Source organism: Indicator indicator, chromosome 26, assembly GCF_027791375.1.
Source record: "Indicator indicator isolate 239-I01 chromosome 26, UM_Iind_1.1, whole genome shotgun sequence".
Lineage (NCBI taxonomy): Eukaryota > Metazoa > Chordata > Aves > Piciformes > Indicatoridae > Indicator > Indicator indicator.
In genome coordinates, this window is record NC_072035.1 from 14,718,870 (window position 1) to 14,739,655 (window position 20,786).

Below are 20,786 nucleotides of genomic sequence, written 5' to 3' on the forward strand. Positions count from 1 at the left end.
TGATCCCAGCCAGGATGCCTTTGGCTTTTTTGGCCACCTGGGCACACTGCTGGCTCCTCTTCAGCTGCTTGTCCATTGTCACCCCCAGGTCCCTTTCTGCCAGGCACTTTCCAGCCACACTGCCCCAAGCCTGTAGCATTGCTTGGGGTTGTTGTGAGCCAAGTGCAGGACCTGGCATTTGGCCTTGATGAAGCTCATCCCATTAATGTTGGCCATGGATCCAATCTATCCAAGTCCCTCTGTAGGGCCTCCCTACCCTCCTGAAGATCAACACTCCCACCTAACTCGGTGTCATCTGCAAACTTACCGATGACACACTCTGTATCTTCATCAAGGTCATCAATAAAGATGTTAACAGAAGTTAGCTCTCAGGACAGTGACTTGCACATTAAACTCTGAAAGGCTGAATGGAGTGTCCCCTCCTGTAAAACCACCTCTTGCTCACATGTGTGGGAGCTAGAACATGGCAGGGAGCACACCCAGCAGTGAAAGACCTGAATTGCTTTTTTGTTCAGCAGCTCCCACATCCAGATTAGCAAACCAATGCCACAATTCCATCCATGTGAGCAAAATATCCAGTCAGGCTGTGCAGCTGCCCTGCCAGCTGGATGGGATGGCTCTGTATCACAGAGAGAAGAACAAAAAGGAGGCAAAGGAACACCCTGTTTACAGTGTACAGAGTCACAGCTGTTTGCTTTTGTTTGGTTAGATTTTTTTTCCTTGTGAACTTCTTACTTTCCTTGAAACTTCTTACTGGATCCTAACCTCATATTCTGACCATCAGGCAAGCATTTCCTTTCTCATTGCATGCTGAATAAAGAAAGAGTGGTAAGAGATTTCTACTCCTCTTCACACCTGTAAAGAGACCTTCATTTTTGTCCCATCCTTATCACAGGGGCACTAAAATCCACACTATCTGTGTTCTCTGGCACACACAAGTCAGTCTCTGGATGACAGCTGACAAACTCAGCCTGTGTGCTCCATCACTACACCCTGCTTCAGACATCAGCAAAAGCTGAATTACCTCTTTCCAAAGACCATGGTTTCTATCATAAAAACAACCATTTCTTGGGCAAGAGGAAATGACACGAGAGTGGTCTTTAACACTCGTCCCCAGCAGTACTTGTTTCATGGAGAGCAAACAAAGCAGGCCATAATTCAAGAGCACTTCCCTTCTTACCTCAGCCTTAACTAACAGTTTATGTTTCATCATAGAGTGGCTTACGATGAAAGGGATCCTAGAGATCATCTACTTCAGCCTCCCTGCCATGGCCAGGGACACCTCTCAACTAGCCTAGGTTGCTCAAGGCCTCATCCAGCCTGGCCTTGAACACCTCCAGGGAGGGGGCATCCACCACCTCTCTGGGCAACTTATTCCAGAGTCTCATCACCCTCACACTGAAGAACTTCTTCCTAAGCTCCAGTCTAACCCTGTTCTCCCTCAGCTTCAAACCATTCCCCCTTGGCCTGTCTCTAGATACCCTTAGGAAAAGTCTCTCTGCAGCCCTCAAATCCCTATGGATTCATCTCTTCTCCAGGCTGAACAACCCCAGCTCCCTCAGCCTATCCTCATAGCAGAGGTGCTCCAGCCCTTGGATCAGCTTTGTGGCCTCCTCTGGACTCCTTCCAACACCTCTGTGTCCTTCTTGTGCTGGGGACACCAGAACTGGAAGCAGTATTCAAGGTGAGGTCTCAGCAGAGCAGAGTGAAGGGGCAGAACCACCTCTCCTGACCTGCTGCCCACACTCCTCTTGATGCAGCCTAGGGTAAGGTTCAGACTTAAAAGAACTAATCACATAAGTCTCCCTTTCTCTTACTATCCTGCTAAACAGGTAGCAAGGAGATCAGGAGACCCCTGCTCACCTTGAGCAGCATATCTGCAAGAGCCATCTTCCACCAGCACGTTGTAGAAAGGCTGGTGGGGGCCGTGGGGAAGGCTGTGGACGTTCATATTCCGGATCCATTCGTGCCCCATCATGCAGGCAGGATCCCAGCCATAAATCACACAGTTATAGCCATACCTAATGAAAAAACAAATGCACACCCAGGACTGTGAGAACTCCAGAGCCAGCTCTTTTTCCTTAAGATTAATATAGCACAAACAGGATGGGAACCTGCTGTGAGCTGGCACAAGGAAGAGCAAAAAAAATCAATTCAAAAAAGATTGTGTGTGTACTTTGTACTTTGAGGGGGGGGAGAAATGATTAAGAGTGACTGGGTAAACACAGGAACAAACAGCTGAAGACAAAGGAAAATGAAATGTGAACTAGAAAAGAGAACGGGAAAGAAACTGGAAGTCAACAACTGGGAGAACAGGAAACAAAAAATGAGGAGGGAATCAACCATCCTGCTGTGCAATTACTTCACAGAATCACAGAATGGTTTGGGTTGGAAGGGACCTTCAAGATCATCCAGTTCCAACCCCTCTGCCATGGGCAGGGACACCTTCCACTAGACCAGGCTTCTCAAGGCCTCATCCAACCTGGCTTTGAACTTCTGTGCCCATCACACAGAGAAGGGTAATCCTACCACTGAACTCCCAGAAACAAAGCCAACATTATTTTCAGATGATTTATGTAATGAACTGTGAGGTATTCTATCACTGCTGCTGCCTTTCAAACACGCTCTAGATGTCCTGTGGAGTCAGATGAATGGCCAAAGCAACAGTGCTGACACGTCATGGTGTCAGAGTGGCACAGAGAGCACACACAAGGCCTCTGTGCAACACAGGAAGAGATGAAGGTAATGAGAGCACAGGGAGAGACCCATGAGCTGCCTTACGAATCTCTTCTGAAGTCAATTCTGTTTCATGGCTCCTCATTAGCTGATTGCTGTGGTTTCCTCAACAGCTCTGGGCTGTGGAAATTTTAGCTATGTGATTTATGATGACTCAGCCAAGTCACCAACCACTCCCTGCAGGCAAAGAGCAGTGCACACACTTGCCCTCTCAAGGGACAGCAATTGCTGCTCCTGTTTCTCTAGGAGGTTCACGGTGCAGGCACACATGGCCGGGCATCTTCCACTCCCTGGCAGCCAACCCCATGTCTCATTCCTGTCAGAACAAACCCTTGTACTGGCAGCACAGCCTGCTCACATGGGAGAGGTTTGGAAGAGCTCACCTCTTGTGTTTCATGATCAGCCCAATGGAAAAGCAGACCTCTTTGTGCTTCTCATCCGACCGGTGCTTCACCTCGGGCCCCACCTCCTCCTTCCTGCGCTCGATGTGCTCCAGGGTGTGTTGGACCAAGTACCCAACAGCCCCGTGCTGGGATGGGTCCAAAGCCTGAATGTGCTGCAAGATGTCCAGAACCTTCAGCAATCAAAACAGAAAGAGAGATTCAGACCAAGTCTCTGCAGCAGTCCAACACAAACAGATGCAGAGACATTTCTCAAGCTAGATGGGTCTCAGTGCCCAGGCCTAGAGCTTTGCCACATGAATGTTCCACACAGGACTGAGAACCTTTGCGCTGTTTGAGGTGGGGAGAAATGACTAGGAGTGACTAAATAAATACAGGGACAAACAGCTGAAGACAAAGGAAAACCAAATGTGAACAAGAAAGCTGGGGAGGGACTCTTTAGGCTATCAGGTAGTGATGGGACTAGGGGGAATGGAATAAAGCTGGAAGTGAGGAGATTCAGGCTGGATGTGAGGAAGAAGTTCTTCCCCATGAGAGTGGTGAGAGCCTGGAATGGGTTGTCCAGGGAGGTGCTTGAGGTCCCATCCCTGGAGGTGTTTGCAGCCAGGCTGGATGAGGCTGTGGCCAGCCTGCTGTAGTGTGAGGTGTCCCTGCCCATGGCAGGGGGGTTAGAACTGGCTGAGCCTTGTGGTCCCTTCCAACCCTGATTCTATCATTCTATGATTGGAAGTCAGCAAATGGGAAAAGAGGAAACAAGAAATAAGGAGGGAATCAACCACCCTGCTGGGCAGGGTCACTTCTGTGCCCATCACACCAACGAGGTAGCTGCCAGAGGTGTTCCCACACTTGCTTAGCCTGCAGAACCTGCAAACAGCCCTCTGCTCTTCTGTTTGTAAAGCTCCCTGCTTCCAGGGCAGGGCACTGCTGAGCACAGGAACTCTCAGAACCGAGTCACAGCAGCTCGTGGTGTCATTCTGCAGCCACAGGGTGCTGATGAGACCATTTCAAGGTTTATGAGATGTTCAGAATACTGTTGCTAGTCTCCCAAAGTGCTGCTGTGAACTCACTCCAGATGATTTCTGCTCTACTCGAGAACAAACAGTGTGGCTTAAAAAAGATCCTCAGCGTGTCTGTGGGAGCCTGGCAGAGGAAAAATAGGGCAGCAGGGAAAGAAATGCAAATCATCTCTCTGATTCTATACCATGTACTAGTGAACAAGAGGCAGAGAACCTGTTTGTCTCAGGATGACTAAAGAACACCAACTCTGAAGTGCTCTCAAAGCAACAAACCCTGCAGATCCAGAGTACCAGCCCACCAACACCCTCACCCTCTGACACAGGAATCAGAGTTGCTGCCTGTCTGTTAGAGCAGGCAACACAAGTTTTACTTCCCCCCAAACACCTTGTTCTTAATAAAGCTGTTGCCTAATCAGGTTGGGAAAAGACAGAATCATCCATCCCAACACCAAATACCTCAAGTACCTGAAAGGGGCTTCAGGAGAGCTGGGAAGGGACTTTTGACAAGGGCTTGTGGTGATAAGAGGAGGGGCAATGGAATGAAACTTGAGGAGAGCAGATTTAGATTCGAGATCAGGAAGAAATTCTTTCCAGTGATGGTGGTGAGACACTGGAACAGGATTGCCCAGGGAGATCATGGATGCCCCCTCCCTGGAGGTGTTGCAGGCCAGGTCAGATGAGGCCCTGAGCAAGCTGGTCTAGTGGAAGGTGTCCCTGCTCAGGGCAAGGAACTTGAAACTCGATGACCTTTAAGGTTCCTCCCAACCTAAACCATTCTATGGATTTATGAATCTTAAGTTGCTTTTTCACAAGAGCCACTGATTGTGTGACTAAGGCTTCAGGGAACAGCTTTGATCTTATTTATTAGGCTTCCTCCAAGTTTTCTGATAAGGTAATAACTCCAGCCCAGCAAGAGCCGTTCTTCCACTATCAAAAACGAGGCATAACCCAAACACAGAATGTTCTGATAACTCACAGCTGGAAGTCCACACTATTAGCTGCAAGATAAGCTCTCAGACTCGGGCAGTAAATCATAACTATGACTCAGAAGGCCGCTCGCAAGCCTCTCCTAGGCCAAGCAAGTAAGAGCCATCCTCTTTTCCCTGCTTGCTAGAGCAGAAATTGATTGTCTGCAACGTGAGAACTGCTTCAATTCATTCCTTACACAGCAGCTCGTGGCAGGCTGTGCTGCCGATCGATAGAGCAGGGGCAGGAGCACGCGAGGTACCTTTTCTGGCCAGATTCCCAGGTGGAAGTACAACCTGGCCTGGAGCATCAGATGCTGCACGTTGTCTGGATACATGGCCAGGTACAGATCCAAGGAGTCTCTCAAGAGCTGGTAAGACTGATCAGTGCTTTCTCTGCCAGCAAAAAAGAAACTCGATTTTAAGGTCAGTCCTTCAAACCCTACCCCCAGTACTCCAATGTACAGGGAGAGGCACCAAAAACGATGCTGCAGGTACAGTCAAGAGTCTGGAGAAGGCTGAGAGGGGACCTTATCAATGTCCATGAATATCTGAGGGGTGGGTGTCAAGATGAAGGTGTTAGGCTCCTTTCAGTGGTGCCCAGTGATAGGACAAGGAATAAAGGGGATAAGCTGGAACCCAGGAATTTCCACCTCAATGTGAGGAGGGCGCTGGAAGGAGGCTGCCCTGAGAGGTTGCATGAGTCTCCTTCTCTGAAGACTTCAAACCTGCCTAGATGTGTTTCTGTGTGCCCTGCCCTAGCTGATCCTGCTTTGGCAGAGGGGTTGAACTGGATGATTCCTGGCTTGGAGGTCCCTTCCAACCCCTAATCTGTGATTCTGTGACTCCAGCACTGTTATTTGTCACTTCCAACAGCCTACTCAGAAGGAAACACTCTACACACAGCTGATGATTGGACTCTACCTCCTCACTTCATTGGTATTCTGCTTGGACAAATAATCCTACACAGAGATTTCTGGCTGAACTCCATAACCTCAGAGGTCTTTCCAACCAAAACAATTCTATGATTTAGTCTCCAGCCACTTCCTTTTGAATTTGCTTTTGTTCCCCTAGGTTACCTATACCTATAGCAATCCTTTCACTCTGATTTCTGCCCGTGGCTACTTGGGGAAAGTGACTATCAAGGGCATTTGAAGACAAACTCAGATCTTCTACAAACCAACAGTACCTTTGAACCTGTTCATTTGAGCATCTGGTTTGGGCTTACCAGATCTTAACAAAGGAAAGTGACTATCAGGAGCATTTAAAAACAAATCCAGATCTTCTACAAGCCGTAAGTACCTCTGAACCTGTTCATTTGAGCATCTCAGCTGGGTTTACCAGATCTGCTCCCAAGGGAAGACTGGACAGTCACTATCAGCTTCTCACCAAAAAAGTCCCAAACTACCTCTGCATGCTCTTCAGGGGAACTAATTTTACTAAATGTTCTTGTTTCCACCCAATACTGCTGCAGGTGATTACCAGCAGCTCCTCAATGCAATGTCAATGAGAAGAAATGGCCTGAAATAGTGCCAGGGGAGGGTAAAGTTGGAGATTAGGAAAAAAATCTCTTTGCTGAAAGAGTGATCAGGGATTGGAACAGGCTGGCACTTCATGACATGGTTTAATGGCCATGGTGGTGTTGGGTCAGTAGTTGGACTGAATGATCTTAGAGGACTTTTCCAACTGAAACAATTCTGTGACTCTATTCTATGTATTTTTAAGCTCTCCTGGGGTGACTGACACCTTTTTAAAGCACTGACCCAAGCAGTATCACATACTGGACTTGATGATCTTACAGCTTGTGGACATGGCACTTTGGGACATGGCTTAAGGGCCACGATGTCTTAGGTTGATGGTTGGCCTGGATGATCTGAGAGGTCTGTTCCAACCAAACCAATTCCACACTTCTATATGCAGACACGCACCCTGGGCCCTTTTGCCCACACAGGCCAGATGAGCCTCAACTCACCGCTTGCCAAGGTTTAAGAGGTTTCCCACCATACGCTGCAAGACCTCCTTGGAAGTCACCACTCCATAGAACTCCTCTGTCACGTGGTGGCCAATGAGGTACTCGCACTCCTTCACCGTCAGCTGCTTCCCCTTCCCGAAGGCGTCGATGTAGGTGTAGTCAAAAATATCTGTGCTTCTGAATGGAGCAACAAGGAAACCCAGCTGTCAGGATGGCTCTCCTGGTAGAGCAGGGTTACCCATTTCTGTTCTTCCCTCACCACTTCCATGCTTGTTGGGTAAAACAAGTTGGCATCTATGCCTCAGCTCCCTCTGAAAAAAGAGATTACCTGGTACCTTCTCTACCCTCCTACCTTTTGGTTTAGATAGACACATATGGGAAAACAGAAAGAAACTAAAGGGACCTCTCAACTCCATCAGTTCCTCCCCTCAGCTGTTTGCAGCTTTAGAATCATAGAATCAGTCAGGGTTGGAAGGGACCACAAGGATCATCCAGTTCCAAGCCCCCGCCATGGGCAGGGACACCTCACACTACAGCAGGCTGGCCAGAGCCTCATCCAGCCTGGCCTTAAACACCTCCAGGGATGGGACCTCAAGCACCTCCCTGGACAACCCATTCCAGGCTCTCACCACTCTCATGTGGAAAATTGCTGCATCTATTGCTTAGATTATGGAAAGTAAAACAGGCGTTTGGCACCTACATAGCCAAAAGGATTGATTATGGAGTCTTTTTTCTGTGAAGACTTTGCAAACCCACCTAGATGTGTTCCTGTGTGACCTGCCCTGGGTCATCCTGCTCTGGCAGGAGGGTTGGACTGGATGATCTCTAGACGTCCCTTCCAATCCCTAACACTTTATGCCTCTGTGATACTGGGGAGGGACTTTTTAAGCTATCAGGTAGTGACACGACCAGGGGGAATGGAACAAAGCTGGAAGTGGGCAGAATCAGGCTGGACATGAGGAAGAAGTTCTTCTCCATGAGAGTAGTGAGACCCTGGAATGGGTTGCCCAGGGAGGTGGTTGAGGCTCCATCCCTGGAGGTGTTTAAGGCCAGGCTGGATGAAGCTCTAGCCAAGCCAGCCTGATGTAGTGTGAGGTGTCCCTGCCCATGGCAGGGGGTTGGAATTAGATGATCCTTGTGGTCCCTTCCAACCCTGACTGATTCTATGATATCTGCCCCCCAAAGGGGTACACAGAGAGAAACCCATGGCTCTGAAAGGGGCTGCTGATGTCAGTCACAAAACAGAGTTTTCAGTAACCTGGCTATGATCTTGTCAAAGATGTATTCTGCACTGACTCAGAGAATGAAATGAGTGCCCAGAACAACAGCAGTGGCCTCTAGCAACTGCTCTGTGGAAAAGGTTAAGTGAAAGCAGCACCTTTTTCACTTCTTTTCAGGTTTTCATCAGTTTCTTAGGTAAGGGAAACGTTACCTTACAGTTACATAGGTCAGGGCAACCCTCAGTATCAGTCCAGGCTGGGGGATGATGAGATTGAGAGCAGCCCTGCAGGAAAGGACTTGGGGGTGCTGGTGGCTGAGAAACTGGACAGGAGCCAGCAATGGGCACTTGCAGCCAAGAAGGCCAATGGCAGCCTGGGCTGCATCCAAAGCAGCATGGCCAGAGATGGAGAGAGGAGATCCTGCCCCTCTGCTCTGGTGAGACCTCACCTGCAGGGCTGTGCTCAGCTATGGGGCCCCAACACAAGAGAGACATGGACCTGATGGAGAAGGTCCAGAGGAGGCCACAGAGATGATCAAAAAGCTGGAGCAGCTCTGCTATGGGGACAGGCTGAGAGAGTAGAGTCTGTTCAGCCTAGAGAAGAAAAGGCTCTGGGGAGACCTCAGAGCTGCATTTCAATATCTGAAGGGGACCTACAGGAAGGCTGGGGAGGGACTGTTGAGAAGGGCCTGTGGGGATAGGATGAGGGGCAATGGTTTGGAACTGTAGCAGGGGAGATTTAGATTGGACATCAGGAAGAAGTTCTGCACAATGAGGGTGGGGAGACACTGGAACAGGCTGCCCAGGGCTGTGGTTGAGGCTCCATCCCTGGAGACATTTAGAATCAGCCTGGATGTGTCCCTGTGCAGCCTGCTCTAGCTGGAGGGGTCCCTGCTGCCTGCAGGGGGCTTGGACAGGATACCCTTTGAGGGTCCCTTCCAACCCAGTGCAATCTGTGAATCTTTTCTTGTCTAGGTTATAATTACAAATAGAAAATAATTCATCATTCAGGGAACAGGTCTGGAGCTGTCAGTGCTTTCCAGCTTTTATTCCTGGGGCACAACTTCAATATTCAGCGGGTCACTCACCCTTCTTTTCCTTGGCACCATCGCAGCAGGAAATGGCTGGGGAAGTTGACTGGTTCAAGCTTGACTCCCAGCTGCCTGGCAATTGTTAAATAAAGCACAGACAAACTGATGGGAATTCCTGTCCTGCGGATCAAAACCTGGGGGATAACAACATGATAAAGACATGGAAGATATTATGGGACAACACAACCTCCCCCAGGCTGGATTTCACAAATGAAAATACACCAACTTGACAGAATATGCACCCCAAAATAAAATGCCATCCTACTGGGGTTTCAGCAGATTGTTCTTCAGAGAGAATGGTTTGTCTGACTACATTCATGGAAGAAAGAGGAATGTAGCAGGAGAGGGAATGATGAGAAAGAGTGATAGCTGTGGAGGAGGAGCAGGAAGAAATCACAACTGAAGGCACCACAAACAAACACCACAAACAGAATGTCTCAAGCCTTACAGCTGCCTAGTTTCTGCCCAACACAGATACCTGGTGGATGTAGGAATTGAGGGAGTTATAGTAATCCAGCTCATTTCCTTTGTATTTTAGCTGTTCATACAGGACACAATTCATAGCATCGAGCACCTGTCGCTGCAGCTCCACTTCTGGAACCAACACTTCTCCTAAAAAAGACATGGAAAGAAATAAAAGACTGAGGAAAAAAAAAAAAAGTGTACTTCACATTTCTGTCATGAAAGGGAGCCCAAACTTCTTCATATTCCCTGGGAACACAAGAGGCTCATCTCAATTCAGAGAGTCGAGAACCTGGCTGGAGTTTGACCATGGCAGTGCCCTAAGCGCTCTGCTCACAATGTGGATTGCCCTGAGCCTGGGCTGTGCACCAGTGCTGCCTCCTGCCTTCTGCCCCTGCAGGGTTGGATCTGAGCCACCCTATGCCAGCACAGCATGGCAGCTGGGCAGATCACACTGCCCACACACAGGGTTTGTGCTGACACTGCTGGAGTCACAGCTTAACTGTTCCAGACACACAGGTACAGGCTGAATGTCTTTGAAAGACAGCAAACGTCAGATAGTGCTATAAAAACACAAGAGGCAAGATGCTGCATGACCTCTGGAGAGGTAAAAGCAGAGACCTTTTCCATTGCTATTGACTTTCTGAGACTTGCAGAGGAAAAGACTTTGATCCCCTGTCCCACAGCTTTGGTATCAAGGCTACTTAAGACTCCAGGGACAAACAGGAAGGAGGTAAAAAAAAAAAAACAACAACAAAAGAACAAAAATCCATCTTCCCAGTCTTTTTTGCTCAGATGGACAGAGAACCCTGAGTACTTGTGGCTGAACAAATGGCTGTCTCCTGAATGATGGCTTTAGCAAACCATAGAATGGTTTGGGTTGGAAGGGACCTTGAAGATCATCTAGTTTCAAAGCCCCTGCCATGGACAGGGACATCTTCCACTAGCCCAGGTTGCTCAAGGCCTCATCCAACCTGGCCTTGAAAACATCCAGGGGAGAGGGCATCCACAACCTCTCTGGGCAACCTGTTCCAGTGTCTCACCAAACCCATATTGAAGAACTCCTTCCTAAGCTCTAATCTAACCCTATTCTCCCTCAGCTTCAAACCATACCCTCTTGTCCTGTCTCTAGACACCCTTAGGAAAAGTTCCTCTGCAGCCTTCCTGTAGAATCGTAGAATCAGTCAGGGTTGGAAGGGACCACAAGGATCAGCCAGTTCCAACCCCCTGCCATGGGCAGGGACACCTCACATTACATCAGGCTGGCCACAGCCTCATCCAGCCTGGCCTTAAACACCTCCAGGGATGGGGCCTCAATCACCTCCCTGGACAACCCATTCCAGGGTCCCTTCAGGTATTGAAAGGCATCTCCAAGGCCCACCTGGAGTCTTCTCTTGTCCAGGCTGAACAACCCCAGCTCCCTCAGCCTATCCTCATAGCAGAGGTGTTCCAGCCCTTGGATCATCCTTGTGGCCCTCCTCTGGACTCGCTCCAACAGTTCCATGTCCTCCTTATGCTGGAGACACCAGAACTGGACACAGTATTTGAAGTGGGGTCTCATGCTTCAGTCCATTCCCTCTTGTCCCATCACCACAAGCCCTTGTAAGAAGTCCCTCCCCAGCTTTCTTGCAGACCCGCTTCAGGTACTGGTTATACTTGCAAGGGGATAAGAAACAGCAGCTCTTTAAGTTGCAGTAACTCCACAGCTGTTGCAGCTTGTCTGCCTGTGTCTAGCCTTGCAGGGCTGCTCTGCAGTCAAGCAGAAGGTTGTGTACAGTACCTGCCTTGGAAGCCAGGCTGGGGTGCCTCGGGTTTTTGGTCCGCAGGACTTTGCGCACTTTGTCGGTGATGTCATCCACCTGTGCCTGCACACTCTTCAAGCAGATGTCTGACAGTGGGTTACAGTATTGGTCAATTAAAACAGCACCTGGAAAAAACAAACTATATAAGAAACAGGACTTCAGTATTTTTTTGGGGGGGTTTGCATAAGTTTTTTTTCCTCTACCAAACGGCAGGCAGGCAGCAAGCAACTGCAGCAGGACATCAGAGCTTTCCTTTGCAGATCTGCGGTCCTGTGTTGGATTGATTCCATCAAATGCAAAGGGTGACATGCTGAATGCCAAGTCAGTACTCCCCTCCCCACCACAGATCCAGAGACTGATCCCATCAAATGCAAAGGGTGACATGCTGAATGCCAATGCAGTACTCCCCTCCCCACCACAGATCCAGAGATTCAGCAGGTACGCTGCTAGACCAGGTTTAACCAGCCAACTCTCTCTTGGCATCCTCCCAACTCATAATGTGTTTTCATTCAGAGCCTCAAACTATCTCCACTTCTGCTTCAGTTCTGATTTCTTCCTGCCATATCCTCCACAGTTATTACTCTTGCTCATCCTTCCCTCTCCTCCTACATTCATCTTTCTCTTCCATGCCTGCTCTCCATCTTCATGTCACAAACCCACTATTAACAGAACTGATGTTCATTTTCTTTCTGTACAAGTTCTCTTCCATCAAACTTCTGCAGGAAAAAAAAAATAGCCCCTTCTCAGAATCTTCTCCATGTCAGCACTGCTCTTTGCAAAGCCTCTGCATTGCTCAGCCTTTGCAATCAACTGTGTGCACCTGCATGAAGTTTGCATACACCATACCTCCTCCAGCTTCCTACACTGCACCTCCACGACAGGCCCACATGCAGGGATTTTGGCAGAGCCCAAAGCCATGTCTTCTCCCCTCACCCTCCAAAAGTGACCAGGTGAAATTTCCCCTAAGACTACCTGTAGGTGATCTAATAGTACCTGCATGGCAGACAAATGCATACATTTTGGACCCAAGTGATGAAGTCTCACAATTAACTCTTAGTTGATTCTGGCAAAAGCCACTTTTGGCACTTCTTGCCCTAACACAGTCATGGAATCATAGAATGGTTTGGGTTGTAAGGGACCTTAAAGACCATCTAGTTCCAAGTCCCTCCCCATGCCTCCCACTTGTCCAGGTTGCTCAAGGCCTCATTCAATCTGGCCTTGAACACCTCCAGGGAGGTGGCATCCACAACCTCCCTGGGCAACCTGTTCCAGTGTCTCACCACCCTCACTGGAAAGAGCTTCTTCCTGATCTCCAGTCTAAACCTGCCCTCCTCAAGCTTCAATCCATTCGTTCTCATCCCTTCTTCAAAGTCTACTGCCACTAATGAGAACCAGCTTTGGTGGTACAGGGTCTTTTGCATTGCATTTTGGAGGTATATACCATGAGTAAGGGACTCTTCTGCAGACACTGGCAGCTTTTCCCCCATTCAGAAAACAATCTTCTCTATAGGCAGCTTGAAGAAGAGAATAACCCACCAGTGTGAGGATTTGAAGTGCAGACAAACCTCTTCTTTCTTTCTACCAGGTGCAGCTGTCTTCCCACCCTGCAAGTGGCCAGTTCCTAGCTCTTCACTGCACAGCAATCAGACTGCTCTGGAGAGAAAGACTCACCACACAGGCTGGGAGCTGTGACAGTGATTTCCCTGTCACAGGTTTGCTCCCTGCCCTTATCATTGCTCTTGGGAAAGGAGACAGCATGGGAAGTGACTTGAAATCAGATCAGTTGGTCTGTTTGGCCCAGAGGCCACAGCCAAAATGCTTCTGCACTGTCAGCTAATTGGGATGCTGAGCTACTGCTCAGTTCCTCAATACAGTGTTCCAAAATTCAACTGCAAGTGCTTTAACATTTTCTGTATTGCTTTTTAACTCATCTGTCCTTGGGCAGTTACTGAAGCTAACAGAATCCTGACATTCTGATGCAACACTGCAAAATTGGAAGGGTTTCAGGTACAGCAAAAATCCCAACTTAATTTGGAGTTGCTGTCCAAGGGCTAACTGAAATAAAAAAATACATAAATATAAAAGCAGCCCTGCAGGAAAGGACTTGGGAGTGCTGGTGGCTGAGAAACTGGACAGGAGCCAGCAATGGGCACTTGCAGCCAAGAAGGTCAATGGCAGCCTGGGCTGCTTCAAAAGCAGTGTGGCCAGAGATGGAGAGAGGGAATCCTGCCCCTCTGAGACCTCACCTGCAGGGCTGTGTTCAGCTATGGGGCCCCAACACAAAAGAGACATGGACCTGATGGAGAGAGTCCAGAGGAGGCCACAGAGATGATCCAGAGGGCTGGAGCAGCTCTGCTATGGGGACAGGCTGGGAGAGTAAAGGCTGTTCAGCCTGGAGAAGGGAAGGCTCCAGGGAGACCTTAGAGCTGCATTTCAATATCTGAAGGGGACCTACAGGAAGGCTGGGGAGGGACTGTTGAGAAGGGGCTGTGGGGATAGGATAAGGGGACATGGTTTGAAACAGGACCAGGGGAGATTTAGGCTGGACATCAGGAGGAAGTTCTGCACAATGAGGGTGGGGAGACACTGGAACAGGTTGCCCAGGGCTGTGGTTGAGGCCCCACCCTGAAGACATTCAAGATCAGCCTTGATGTGTCCCTGTGCAGCCTGCTCTAGCTGGAGGTGTCCCCACTGACAAGATGCCCTTTGAGGGTCCCTTCCAACCCAAAGCAATGTGTGAAAGGCTCTTTCCAAGTGAAATAACCATGATGGAAAGCTGATGGAAAGATGAAGTGCTGCAGGTGGAATTCCTGCCCAAGACTTACCCTCCAGGAACGACTGCCAGTCAGTCGGGCGCTGCAGATACTCCTTCAGGTTCTTTAATATATTCTGCTGCCGGAGGAAGTAGAGAATTTTCTTTGCATAGTACTTCCAGGTGAGACCTTTCCTGCACATTTAAACACACACAGCCACACAAAAAAAATTCATCAGCAAAGAGAAAAAAAAAAAACAACAAACCACCACCCCCCAAAAAACCCAATACAAAACACCTGCAACACATTGCTCCTTTCATCACACATCCAGGCTGGGTGAGGAGTGGCTCGAGAGCGGTCTGGAAGAGAAGGACTTGGGGGTGTCAGTTGGTGACAAACTCCCCAGGAGCCAGCAAGAGGCACTGGAATGGTCCCAGGGATGGGGCACCTCCCATCTCACTGGGCATCCCGGGCCAGGCTCTCACCACCCTCAGTACCAAACATTTCTTCCATCTTTCCAAGCTGAATTTCCTCTTTTAGTATCCAGCCATCACCCCCCTTGCCCTGGCACAACAGGCCCTGCCCAAAACTCTGTCCCCAGCTTTCTGATTGGCCTCTTTCAGGACTGAAAGGCCACCAAAAGGTCTCCCTGGAGTCTTCTCTTCTCCAGGCTGAACAACCCCAGCTCTCTCAGCCTGAACTCATATGAGAGGTGCTCCAGCGCTTGGATCAAGGTAGGTCCAATAGTAGTTCCAACAGTATTTAGAAGGAAAAAGATCACAATCCCCAGAATAAAACCACCTCTGTGGCCCTGAAAAGGCAGGAACAGATCAACAGTTGGTCTGCAGATCACAAGATCCAAACCCTTAGAGCCACTTCTCTTTCTAAATTAACAAGTCAAAATCAGAGTGCCCAAGAAGCAGCAACACAGAGATGGTTACTATACAGGTCAGGTTTGAAAAGGCCACCTGAAGGATGACCAGCAGGAACTCAGAGACATTCAAATCACATCTAAGCAAACCCTGGCTTTTAGCAGTGGGTCACCCAGTGCCTCACTGAGCACTTTTACACCAAACAGGAATGGCACAAAACTCTGGCCCCACAAAAAACAAGGAGGCTGAGGGAACACCTCACTGCTCTCTACAACTCCTTGAAAGGTTGTTGGAATGAGGTGGGGTTGGTTTCTTCTCCCTAGTCTCAGGTGATAGAAGGAGTGGAAATGGCCTGGAATTGTGCCAGCAGAGGGTTAGGTTGGAGATAAGGGAAAATTTCTTTGCTGCAAGAGTGGTCAGGGATTGGAACAGGCTGTCCAGGGAGGTGGTGGAGTCCCCATCCCTGAAGGTGTTCCTGAAATATGTGGCCATGGCACTGTGGGACATGGTGGTGGTGGACTCAGTGATCTTAGGCATCTCTTCCAACCAAAACAATTCTATGGTTCTATGATAAAAACCCAAAGGGAGGATTCCACAGATTCCCAGGCTCTGCCTTTGCCCTGATTTTAACAGAAGTCCAGTGTTCTGCAGAAAACTCCCCTTCCCCTGCTCACATTTCCTCTCCTCCAGATTGCAAGGCAAATCAGCCTTCTCCATCCTCCTGGACAGGAGAACAATCAAACCTCATAACACTTCATTCCATTCCAATAAATTGGGATGCTCAACAGGGACAAGTGTCTTATTGGGCTATCTTCCAGGGAAATGATTTAGCCTAATGCTCCTGAATTGCAATGACTACAGCTTAATCAGGGGGCAATTAGCATCAATTCTGCTTTACAGGGAGGCATTTGGCCATGGCAAAGGCTTGAAAGCTTTTTAACCAGTTGTCAGATGAGAGATGTTGAGACCCAGTTCAAACAGAGGAGGTAATAAAATGGATGTGAAAAAAAGGCAAAAATGAGATGATTTCCATTCCAGGGATGTTTTTCTTGAGCTCTACTAATAGTCCCTTTAATCAGAGCTATTAGACTCCATTAAGAACAATCTATGGCTGCTGCAGCACAGTGAACTCAGTGTGGTTTTTATGCCACCAGCAGAGAAACCTTCAACTGAAGCAGTCACTTATTCATCTTCCCAGTGTTAAGGCAGATGGAAACAACAGATTTTCTTAACCTGCTTGGCATTCACCTGGGTAACTTCAAGAAAACCCTGCAATTTTTGCAGTGGCTGAATTGAATTCAATTGTTTATTTAGGGACAAAAATGGTACCAGCTTATTATAGCTAAGAAAAGCAACATGAAGAGTTAAAAGTAAACTTAAAAAGCTGTAGTGTTGTGATAGAGGAATTCCTGATGGCAACCCTCATTGAGCATTCCTGCTTCCCTCTGCTGTGCTCTCATCCTGCAAATCAGTTCAGCACAATGATCCTGGTGTAAAGAAAAACAAAAGGAACATGAGGATGGGACCTCCTTAAGCAAAAAAAAAACTATTGCAGAGAAGAGGCTATGTGGAACACACCTTGAGGTGTCATGAACCAGCAAGGAAAGAAGAAACAAAGCAACATAAAGCCAGAGGACCTTCTCCTTGTGGAATAGTTTACATGATTTCCCCTGGGACCATTAAAATTAAACACACAGCAATTATTTCCCAGCCTGGGGATGTTGTTTTATGAGTGAAAAAAAAAAAAAAAGCACAAAAGCTGAGGTCCTTTTTTCCATTTCTAAGTCCTCTCTTTCTTACCTTCCTTCCATGTTAAGGATACACATCAGCTCATCCTCAAAAAAGTGACTTGGGCACCCCAGAGTCTCAATGTCACTGAATCCATCGCAGGGCACCTGTCAAAGCAGGCAATGATTAATGCAGAGCACAAAAGATTCTTTCCCAAGCATCACTTCATAGCAAGACTCAAACCCAATTTTGTTCTGTTTTTCAGAATTTATGTAAGATCTTGTAAATGCCCAGCTCAGCAAGTATTCAGTCTCTGCAATCTGGAACAAGGATCCATTGAGAGCCCCTGGTGGCACCCTAAAGCTATCTCCTAGAGCGTTCAGAGCTCCTAGGGTAAGTGTATGGACCAGGACAAGCAGGCTGGGACCAAGTCACTTTAGGGTGGGATCAGCTTTTGCTTATAGAATCATAGAATCAGTCAGGGTTGGAAGGGACCACAAGGATCATCCAGTTCCAACCCCCCTGCCATGGCCAGGGACACCTCACACTACAGCAGGCTGGCCAGAGCCTCATCCAGTGTGTCGGTGTGAGCTGAAATTCCCCCCCCACCAACAATAACCAGGCTAGCCCAGTCTGGAAGCAAATGAAAAGCTGTATTTACAAGCAGAGTCTAAAATCTACAATGAAATGCAATGAATATGTACAAATATACAAAATTCACGACATTCACAAATATATACAATCAACAGAAAAAGCACAACCGATCTCCCTTTGCTTCCCCCCAAGGGGACCCTCCCAAAGGGGCCTCCCTCTCCCAGGAGCTTCCCCCCCAGACCCCCCTGGACAGAGAAGCAGAGTTAGTTAAGCAGAAAGTTGTTAACTTAGCTGCCAAGGTCAGTGTGTTATCTTCAGCCAGAAGAGAAGAAGAAACAGCAGCCAGACAGCCCAGCAACTGCCCCCACTGCCGAACGCAGAATGTGCAGAGTGCCTACTTTGTTTTGGGTAATAGTTCTTAAACATTTCTATCTATCCAATGGAAGTGTTTAGAACAATCGTTATTTTGCTTTCTTACACCCAGTAGTGACTTATTTACATTCTTTCACTTTCTCTGTTTTGAACTTTGCAAGGAAAAATTAAAAAGACAGTTTCAAACCATCACATCCAGCCTGGCTGCAAACACCTCCAGGGATGGAGCCTCAACCACCTCCCTGGACAACCCATTCCAGGCTCTCACCACTCTCATGGGGAAGAACTTCTTCCTCACATCCAGCCTGAATCTCCCCTCTTCCAGCTTTATTCCATTCCCCCCAGTCCTATCACTACCTGATAGCCTAAAAAGTCCCTCCCCAGCTTTCTTGGAGCCTCCTTCAGATATTGAAAAGCCACAAGAAGGTCACCTTGGAGCCTTCTCTTCTCCAGACTGAACAGCCCCAACTCTTTTCAGTCTCTCCTCACAGGAGAGGAGCTCCAGCCCTCTGCTCATCCTGGTGGCCCTTCTCTGAACACCTTCCAGCATGTCCAGATCCCTCTTGTAATAGGGGCTCCAGAACTGGACACAGTACTCCAGGTGGGGTCTCAGCAGAGCTGAGCAGAGGGGGAGAATCACCTCCCTTGCCCTGCTGGCCACACTTCTCTTGATGCAGCCCAGGCTCTGCTTGGCTCTCTGGGCTGCAAGTGCACATTGACAGCTCCTGTTGAGCTTCTCATCCCCCAGCACCCCCAAGTCCCTCTCCTCAGGGTGCTCTCCAGCCACTCCCTGCCCAGCCTGGATTTGTGCTTGGGGTTGCCTGGACCCAGCTGCAGGACCTTGCCCTTGGTCTTGTTGAAGCTCCTGAGGTTGGCTTGTGCCCAGCTCTCCAGCCTGTCCAGGTCCCTCTGGATGGATCCCTTCCCTCCAGCCTGTCTGCTGCACCACACAGCTTGGTGCCATCAGCAAACTTGCTGAGAGTGCACTCAATGCCACTGCCCATGGCACTGACAAAGATGTTGAACAAGCCTGGTCCCAGGACTGAGCCCTGAGGGACTCCACTTGTCCCTGGCCTCCACTGGGACATGGAGCCATTGACAGCCACTCTTTGGGTGTGACCATCAAGCCAGTTCTTTATCCATCTTGTGGTCCACCCATCCAAGCCATGTGTCACCAGTTTGGAGACCAGGCTGTGGTGTGGGACAGTGTGGAAGGCTTTTGATTGACCAACACTCTACACACTCAGCAGTGTAGAAGATTGATCCTGAGGCAAGGAATGAAGGAGCAGGAACCTTCATTTTTTTGAAACAGTTACTCAGGTATCTATAAAAGATTCTGGAGAAGGTCTCCCAGAGAAGTTGTGGATGTCCCAACCCTGTAGCTGTTCAATGCCAGACTGCATGGGCCTTTGAGCAACCTGGTCTAATGGAAGATGTTCCTGCCCATGGTAGAGGTGGTTGAAACCCTTTAATGCTTTTCAGAATAGCTATTTCTTCCAGAAGTATTTTTTTTAAACTTTGGTTGAACTTTAAAGAAATCCATTTTATTCCAAACTTCTCAGTATAGGACATGGAATAATTCAGCAGGGAAAAAGCAATTCCCATCCCACTGTATCTTAGCAAGCACTCTGCCAGATCTAGCAGAACTGGGTTGAGTCTCTTCCCCTTAATCTCAAGCAGCAAATCAAGCTGCAGTTTCCAGTCCCACAGGACATGATCCTTATTATTATTCTTATACTTTTGGGTATTGCTGAATTGTCTCTCAGTACTCTCTGCATATGTGATTAAAACAGGAGGAATTCAGCAGCCTCTGTCCCCAGATAAGGCCCTGATTTCTGCATGGCTGAATGTCCATCTGCTGCAACTAGCAGAAGAGTTCAAAAGGAAGAGCTGAGGTACAACTCCAAATATCCTACTGGTATTTTTCTCCAGGGCTGAAAACCTAGGTGACCAACCAATGCTTCAAGTCAGATAAGAGTATTTCTACACAGGTCTTCTCTACCTTAGGGGAAGTCTCCTCTGGCCTACAACATATTCTGTGGCACTGGAGATACAAAGGCATGACTGTTAGTGACCTTTTTTAATTCAGGCCAACTTACAGGCAGCATTTGAGCCTGTTTCACAGAATTTCAGGGTGACCTAAACTGTACAGCCAGCCAAACTCACAGCCATCAACTAAGCAGACAGGCAATGAAGCTTGAGGAAGGCAGATCTGAAGCTTGAGGAGGGCAAAGATAGACAGGAGATTAGGATTTTTTCTTTTTTCCAGTGAGGGTGGTGAGACACTGAAACAGGATGCTCAGGAAGGTTGTGGATGCCCCCTCCATGGAGGTGTTCAAGGCCAGGTTGGATGAGGCCTTGAGCAACCTGAGCTAGTGGAAGGTGTCCCTGCCATGGCAGGGGGGTTGGAACTGGATGATCTTTAAGGTCCCTTCCAACCCAAGCCATTCTATGAATCCACCAATCTATGAAGTAACCATAGCTCCACATACAAGTTATGTCACCCAGAGATGAAATTGTCATCTCTTTCACACTGAATGCAAAAGCATCTTGGGGTCCTGGTTGGGTAAAGAAGTAATACACAATTCAGTGAACCTAATGTGCCTTGGTCATGGTTTTAACTCACAGACCATGTCCCTGCACAAGGTCTGCAGTGAGATAAATCCACAGGCTGTGATATGGGTCAAACTCTGGGTCCTTCAAAAGCTCCCAGAGCCACACAGCAGTGGGTGAAGAGCTCTGAAAGCTGCAGCAGCACAGCTGAATGTGATCTGTGGAGTGAGCTGTGGGCTCTAGACTGTTT

The 20,786-nt window shown here is 48.4% G+C and overlaps 1 protein-coding gene across 1 annotated transcript in view; it reads right to left on the reverse strand.

Moving 5' to 3' along the window:
* FBXO21 (F-box protein 21) overlaps nucleotides 1–20,786 on the reverse strand; it is a 30,807-nt gene that overhangs the window by 5,234 nt on the left and 4,787 nt on the right. Inside the window, exons 3-11 of the mRNA XM_054392579.1 lie at nucleotides 17,090–17,184; nucleotides 14,490–14,611; nucleotides 11,643–11,789; nucleotides 9,879–10,012; nucleotides 9,398–9,534; nucleotides 7,091–7,267; nucleotides 5,382–5,514; nucleotides 3,120–3,310; nucleotides 1,864–2,021 (exon numbers count right to left, since the gene is read on the reverse strand). Coding sequence (XP_054248554.1) covers nucleotides 1,864–2,021; nucleotides 3,120–3,310; nucleotides 5,382–5,514; nucleotides 7,091–7,267; nucleotides 9,398–9,534; nucleotides 9,879–10,012; nucleotides 11,643–11,789; nucleotides 14,490–14,611; nucleotides 17,090–17,184 — 1,294 coding nt within the window. The remainder of the gene's footprint in view (nucleotides 1–1,863; nucleotides 2,022–3,119; nucleotides 3,311–5,381; nucleotides 5,515–7,090; nucleotides 7,268–9,397; nucleotides 9,535–9,878; nucleotides 10,013–11,642; nucleotides 11,790–14,489; nucleotides 14,612–17,089; nucleotides 17,185–20,786) is intronic.